General features: G+C 43.9%; 1 protein-coding gene across 3 annotated transcripts in view; it reads left to right on the top strand.

Moving 5' to 3' along the window:
- The window catches only part of SCARA3 (scavenger receptor class A member 3), a 22,196-nt gene that overhangs the window by 7,225 nt on the left and 6,903 nt on the right, over positions 1 to 8,068 (top strand). For 2 of the 3 annotated variants that reach the window (XM_014589639.2, XM_014589640.2), the window contains exons 2-3: positions 558 to 656; positions 2,561 to 3,632. In XM_014589639.2, the coding sequence (XP_014445125.1) occupies positions 612 to 656; positions 2,561 to 3,632 (1,117 nt within the window). In that variant the 5' untranslated portion in view covers positions 558 to 611. The remainder of the gene's footprint in view (positions 1 to 557; positions 657 to 2,560; positions 3,633 to 8,068) is intronic. The other variant, XM_014589638.2, reaches the window with a different exon arrangement.

Below are 8,068 nucleotides of genomic sequence, written 5' to 3'. Positions count from 1 at the left end.
TTTTAGGATCAAGCATTACTCATATTTTAAAATCAAGTTTTATTTATAAACTCAGAGGAGGAGGTACCCTAAGTGTCCTCAAAAATAGGGATTTTTAAATTTTTTTAATTTTTTTTTTTTTTTTTGGTTTTTGCCATATGCACTTACCAGAAAGAGGGAAAGTGAGAAATCACTCCCTAGGGAGGATTGCCACACCACAATCCCTTTTCCTCTAGTCTCTTCCTGATGTTTTGGGCACACACATATGTACACACACACACACACACCAAACCGCATTACACCACACCACACACACCCAGTATGATCTTCAAGCTGCCAGGTTTGGGACTCAAACCACAGTTGACCATATGGGAATCCAGCACCTTAACCACCATACCCCTTGCTGACCCCAAATTATTATTTTTTAAAAGAGATATGTGACAAGCTCTGGGGACGCCTCACTGGAGAAGAGTGAATGGCTTTGGTTGCAAAGAGGCTAATAAAAATGCCTTCTCAACAAAGCTACTGTTTCTCTGACCTAAGACCCTGCCCTCGTTTCCCATCTGTTTTCTCTGCAGTTTTCAGGAAAGTGGACTCTCTCTCAGAAGACATCTCCTTGGCCCAGTCCATTTATGACAAGAAGCTGGTGTCAATGCAGGAAAATCTCCAAGGGCTGGGTGAGTGTCCAGTGTCCAGACATGCTAATCACTATGGAGAGGTCTCATAAAAGTTCATGGAAAATGGATATTATTTGAAAAACTATGCATGAGTTTAAAAATTTTTTTGCACCAACATAAATTCTTACTTTAAGGTGACTTCTCCACAAACTTTTTTTTTCTTTTTCTGGAGAGGTTTTTGCTATAGGGCACATGTGCTTGCCAGACAGACAGAGAGAGACAGAGAGACAGAAAGCGAGAAATCACCCCCCAGGGGGGATGGCCACACCGCAATCCCTTCTCCTCCATTCTCCTTTCGGGATCTTGGGCACTCATGCACACGCGCCCAGCGTGAGTTTAAGCCACCGGGTCCGGGACTCGTGGTCGACTACGTGGGAGTCCAGTGACATAGCCATTACGCTAACTGCTGGTCCCTCCACAAACTTTTTAAAATGATTTCATATGATGTAAGGCCAGTATTAATCGGGGTGAGACAGAGTGCCTTCTATGCATGGCACCCCAGAGCAGGACAGGCTTTACTAGCCTTCTAGGCACAATATAAGGAAAGCCACAGTCCCCTGCTTCCATCTCTTCCAAACTTAATCTATTCAAAAAGGGCTGCATCCTGGGAGGCACCTGGGACTGGGGCTGGGGGTTCTATTGGGTCATCAGAAAACTCACAATGTATTTTTCTGTTTTTCTATGCAAAATTATGTGATGACTTCTCTGATGACCTAATGCATGGACAGGTCTAGTCAGAGTCTACAGGTAGAGAAGAAATCAAATATAGTCCAATCCCCAAATACCCTCATGCATCTAAAAAAAAATTTTTTTTTAAGGAGATTTTTGTTATAGGGCACGTGCAGTTGCTGGAGAGACAGAAAGTAAGAAGTCACCCCCTAGGGGGGATGGCCATGCCACAATCCCTTCTCTTCCATTCTCCTTTTGGGATTTTGGGCACACATGCACATGCACCCAGCATGAGTTTTAAACCACCAGGTTCAGGACTTGAACTGCAGTTGATTACGTGGTAGTCCAGCCACGTAACCATTATGCTACCTGCTGGTCCCCTGAAATGATTTTTTAAGATCGCCTTAAGTCTTTAACAGTCTTTACTCTTCACTGCCTTAAGCCATTCTACAATTTATGGTGCTCTCTACCTCCCGCCTTAACAAGAAGCCTTCTAAGAGAATAGTCATGATAGAAGGGTTCAGAGGGGGTCTGCTCTAAAGCAAATAGGAAGTCCTACTCTGCCACTTACTAGCTAAGGGATATTTGGCAAGCCACTTACCTCCTCATTCCTCATGAATCACAGGGTGAAAATCTCTGTGCTACCTTCTCCATAGGTTTATCGTGAGAAGATCAAATAAGATAACAGAAATGTATTTAGAGAAAAATTTTTGAGAGGTTTTTGCTATAGGGCGTGTATGCTCACCAGAAAGACAGAGGGAGACAAAGAGGCAGAAAGTGAGAAATCACCCCCTAGGGGAGATGGCCTTACCACAATCCCTTCTCCTCTATTCTCCTCTTGGGATCTTGGGCATGTAGGCACATGCACCGAGTGTGAGTTTAAGCCACTAAGTCCGAGACTCGAACTGCAGGGACATAGCCATTAAGCCAACTGCTAGTCCAAAGAAATGTTTAAATAAAGTGTAAATAGGAGGTTCTCGGTCACTTTAGCAAAATTATAAAGATATTCTTGAGAATTTGGTGATGAGGTGGAGAAAACATTCTAAATCCTACATTTCACATCATGTTCAAGACATTTGGTAAGAATGAGATTCCATAGATTTAGCAAGGCTCTTTTGAGAAAGATTTCATAGCAGGACTTAGGAAAGAAAGTGGGATTGGGAAGGCACTTGCCAACTCATTATGCTCTGAAATATTTAATTTAAAGAAGCAACCACTGTCCCATGATCCTTCAGCAGCTCAAAATGTCCCTTTCTCCTGAAGATCCGAAAGCCCTGAACAACTGCTCTTTCTGCCATGAGGCTGGGCAACTGGGGCAAGAGATCAGGAAACTGCAAGAGGAGCTGGAAGGAATTCAGAAGATGCTTCTGGCCCAGGAGGTCCAGCTAGACCAGACCTCTCAGGCCCATGAACTGCTCTCCACCACCAACAGTCAGATCTCTCAGGAGATGGGAAGCTGCTCCTTTTCCATCCATCAGGTCAACCAGTCTCTGGGGCTCTTTCTGGCCCAGATGAGAGGTTGGCAGGCCACCACTACTGGCCTGGACCTCTCTCTGAAGGACCTCACCCAGGAGTGCTATGATGTTAAGGCTGCAGTGCACCAAATCAACTTCACAGTGGGGCAGACTTCAGAGTGGATTCACGGGATCCAGAGGAAGACAGATGAGGAGACCCTGACCCTCCAGAAGATTGTCACTGACTGGCAGAACTACACTCGACTCTTCAGTAACCTACGTGCCACCTCAACCAAGACTGGAGAAGCGGTCAAGAGCATCCAGGCCACCCTGGGAGCCTCCTCACAGCGCATCAGCCAGAATTCTGAGAGCATGCATGACCTGGTGCTGCAGGCCATGGGCTTGCAGCTGCAGCTGGATAACATCTCATCCTTTCTGGATGACCATGAGGAGAACATGCATGACCTTCAGTACCACACCCGCTATGCCCAAAACCGCACAGTGGAGAGGTTCGAGTCACTAGAAGGACGTATGGCTTCTCATGAGATTGAAATCAGCACCATCTTCACCAACATCAATGCCACCGACAGCCACGTACACAGCATGCTCAAGTACCTGGATGATGTGCGGCTCTCCTGCACCCTGGGCTTTCACACCCACGCAGAGGAGCTCTACTACCTTAACAAGTCTGTCTCCCTCATGCTGGGCACCACAGACCTACTCCGAGAGCGCTTCAGCCTACTCAGCGCCAGGCTGGACTTCAACGTCCGCAACCTCTCCATGATCGTGGAGGAGATGAAGGCTGTGGACACGCATCACGGAGAAATACTTCGCAATGTCACCATCCTCCGAGGTAAGAGCCAGATTCAGGCAGAGCTGCTACAAAGCTCCCACAGGTCCTTGGTAGTCTTGTCAGACACAGAAGTACCTGGTTTGGGAGGAAATCCTAGAGGGCTAATACAATCCTGGAGCAAATACGTAGAGCAAAAGGCAGCAGCTCCAAAAAGTGTTCCTGTAAATCTATTTTGTAAAAATGCTGTGGCTTCTAACTTTGCCTATCACACAATTCTACATTTTTATGTATGCATTTGTCTAATTGGGTCCACATGGGGAAATAGGCAGGCCTTGTCTTTCTGAAGCTCTTGTCTCCGTATGTTTCCTCCCTTCCCATCCTCATGAGCTCTCAACCATCCAACATCTGCACCTGAGGTCTGTCACTGTGATGTCCTCTTCTCCTTCTACTTTCCTCACATTCTCCTGTTTGGTCAAGGTTCTTCAGAGAAATGGAACCAATAGCAGACAGAGATAGAGAGGGAGTGAGAAACTGATATTATAAGAAATTGACTCATATGATAATGAAGGCTGGCAAGTCCAAAATCTGCAGAGTTCCCAGTTCAAGTCCAGAGACCTCCCTGAGTACACTGGGTACACGTTTACTCATGATCTGAGACTGGCTGAAGGTTGGAGATGAATTACGGTGTAGAGTCTGTTTGGAGTGCCGTCTCTCTTTCTCTGTGTTGTGCATAAAAGATAAAAGATTATGAAATGTTAATCTCATCCCAAAAAATCCTTACAGAAACTCTCAGAATATTTGTCCAAATATTTGGGCACCCTTTGATTCAGTCAACAAAAGTCCACCTCTTGTCCACTGGCACCCATATGCATCTCCTTAAACCATACCTAATCTTCAAATAAATGCAATAGCAAGGTCATAATTAACATATGTTTCATCTAACATAATACAACATCTTGTGTACAACCAAAAACACACTAACCCTTTCCCCAGAAGAGGAATTAAAGTCCCTGAGTAATTTTTATTCTCTTGCTTATGTCCTCTATCTTAAATACTGTGGTATCATATGAGCAGTGTTTAAATACTATGATGTAAAGTCAAGACATCTGATGCTAATAATAAGGGAATAAGAGAGTGAACAAAATAAAGTTATTTGTTATACACACACAGGGGGATCTATTCATAAGAAAACAAGGAGGATATACTCATGACAATTAGTCTTCATTTCTGTAATTGGTCATATAGTTGCAGCTGGTGTTTATAATTACCTTGTTTCACTACTTATTCATTCTGTATTTCCTTTGCCTTCAGCAAGCCCTTGAGCTAGCTGTGATTCTCCTGGTGGGATGATTGAAACCTTCATTTCTTCTTGGATCAGGTTGTAGACATTTTCCCTTGACCTTAATCACAGAACATGATAATACTAAGAGACCTAAGGGAGTTCCTGTATTCCAGACATACTTTTCCTTCCCTCTGCGTGGAGTCGCAGTACTTACAGTTTCTTCTAGGTGGTGGAAATCAATCAACCCAGCCAGCACAATAAGTCCCTTTTTTGTTTATTGATTTAGAGGCATTGTATGACTGGGCTCTGAAACTGAAAAACGAGGCAGGCAACTCCATAAAGGATTTAATGGATGTTTAATATCAAAGGGTCATTTACAGAGGGAAGAAAACAGGATCAGCTGGACAAACAGCCCTCATACAGGTGCAGCTGCAGATTCTGCTCCGTGCCCTCCCACAGTGAGTTGAAACTTTTAGAGGAGCTGAACAGAGGGACACACTTGTGTATGCTTTGTGGTGGGGAGGGAGCAAGTCACCTGGAGAAGACATGACTGCCCTGAGCTTGAGGTCAGGGGGAGATAGACACCTGGAGAGACATGACTGCTCTGGGGTCAAAGATTGTTAGCCTTTCTCTTGTTAAAACTAGTGTCTCAAGGTGTTATCTTGATTAGAATCTGAATGACTGTCCCAGGTGAGAATTTAACTTAAGCAGAACTCCTGCTCAGGGCTAGTGAAAGATTACTGTAAGGCACAGCAGAAGAGTGACCCAAAGATGGAATCAGTTTGGTTCATTTGAACAGGCTCAAGGAGTAGCCAAGTGGCAGTTTAAACTTCCTGTTCAGTGGACTCATTGTTGTATCTCCTGGTGTGAGAATTCTTTTCTTTGCAACTAAGAGCTCTACCCAGCCAAGCATAAAGTCTTAGGAACAGGAAGCAAAAATTTGGGTGGTAGGCCACTAGGTATAATAGAGGTAATGCCACTGCATTACCTCTCTTGGTTCCTGGCCCCATGTGTCCTGACTGGAGGACTCGTAGCTCCATATTCTGGGCACTGATTTAGGGCTATCCAACCTTCCAGAGAGCCTTGCCTCAGCCCTGTGAGGAACTGTCACTTCACTGGTGCTGTAACTGGATCTTCAGAAGGCCATTCTACCATTCCGTCAAGCCAGCTGCTTTAGGATGGTGGGGAATATGGTAAGACCAGTGAATTCCACAAGCATGGGCCCGCTGCACACTTTACTTACCAGGAAGGGAGTTACTTGATCAGAAATAATGCTATGTGAATACGATGACTATGGATAAGGCATTCAGTCCATGGATGGTAGTTTTGACAGAAGTATTGCATGCAGAGTAGGCACATCTACATCTAGAGTAAATGTCTATTCCAGTAAGTACGAAATGCTGCCCCTTTCATGATGCACTCAGTTCAGTGTACTTACCCTGCTACCAAGTAACTGGTTGACTATTCTAGGGAATAGTGTCATATCAATGACTCAGAATTGTTCTCTACTGATGGTAGACTGGGCAACAGCAGTGGCCAGAGCCAGGTTGGCCTTGGTGAGTGGAAGACCATGTTGCTCCATCCCTCCCACCATGACCACTTTGCTCATGAGCCCTTTGGGCAATGACAGGGATGGCTGGGAAAAGAGACTGATGAGTATGCACAAAGTGGATCATCCTGTCCTCTTGATTGTTAAAATCCTCCTTTGTTGAGGTCACCTTCTGCTGAAAATTCTCATGGGTACACAAATAATCTCCTCTCTGTTTCCTCACATCATCTTCTATCTCTGTGTGTCTCTGTGTCCAAATTTTCTCCTTTAATAAGAAACACCAGTCATTAGCCTACCCTAATGACCTCATTTTAACTTGATTACCTCTGTAAAGATCCTATCTGAAAATAAGGTGAGAATCTGAGATACTGGGGTCTAGAGCTTTAACATGAGGGAGGTAAGGGGGACAGAACTCAGCTCATAACAAAGTTTTCTTTTTTTTTTTTTTCTTTCAAGAGAGATTTTTGCTATGGGGTACATGCGGTCACTGGAGAGACAGACAGAAAGCGAGAAATCACCTCCCATAGGGGATGGCCATACCACAATCCCTTCTCCTCTATTCTCCTCTTGGGATTTTGAGCATGCAGGTACATGCGCCCGGTGTGAGTTTCAAGTCGCCAGGTCTGGGCCTCCAACTACAGATAGCCATGTGGGAGGCCAGCAACGTAACCATTATGCCATCTACTGGTCCCCACAGTTGTCTTTTCAGTCTAGTCTTCTCAGCAATTTATTCTCTCAGTTATTTCATCAGTTTTTCTTCTGGAAAATGATCTAAGACTCCTAAGCTGGATTCCTTTATACTAGAAATTATTCCCCAAACCTGTCCCCAAAAGTGAGTACTATTGTGGAAAGGATGTTAAATCTAAAAATATAGCAGACCTTGGTTCTAGAGAACAGAATAAGTAGCCATTATGACCTGGCAATTCGAGAATCTACAGTTTACATTTTGATGGGATAAGGCAAACATCTAGGATTGTGCTAGGAAACTCCAAGAAGAAGATAGGAGGTCCCCATGATCTAAGATAACTCCATTCTCTCCACAGAGCTCAATCTGGAAACAGCCTCTCTGATTCTCTTTGACTGTTTAGTCTCAAATCTGTGTTGAATTCATTTTTTATCACTGAGCATTTCCATTGCTACTAGGGATGACTTTTTTCTTTAATCTGTATTGATTATGTGCTTGGGGGAGAGCCTGTTTACCAATTTTTATATCTTGCAACTAACCCAGGTACTATTTTTTGTGGTAATTGGACTTTCCCATCATATTTCACCTCAAATCTGCATAACCTCCAGGGCACAATGTTCAGTGAAGGGCATTAGTAGATCGTTCTTAAGGTTAATACCCTGGCAAATTTATGGCTTTATTGAGTTCAACCTAAGAACAAAGGAAACTAAAAGCTTTTCTGATGACAGAGCCCAATTGTACCTTTTGTTTCATTTCAGTCTCACAAGAGGTGCACAGTAGAAAAGGCGATGTTGAATAGGTATTAATGTTGCCATTTTACACACAGGTAACCCGAGACTAAGAGGTGCTAATGAATGAACATGAGGCCACAAAAAATTTAAAATCCTGATCCCCTTACCATTGCTCTGAGATGCACATGCTAATGCTTGCCCAGAAAAATGAGATAAGAACATGAGCTTTTAGATACCAAAAAGACATTC

The sequence above is a fragment of the Tupaia chinensis genome, unplaced genomic scaffold (assembly GCF_000334495.1).
Source record: "Tupaia chinensis unplaced genomic scaffold, TupChi_1.0 Scaffold000366_1, whole genome shotgun sequence".
In the NCBI taxonomy this organism is placed as follows: Eukaryota; Metazoa; Chordata; class Mammalia; order Scandentia; family Tupaiidae; genus Tupaia; species Tupaia belangeri.
The sequence above is the reverse complement of the archived record's forward strand: the minus strand, read 5'-3'. Positions and strand labels throughout refer to the sequence as shown.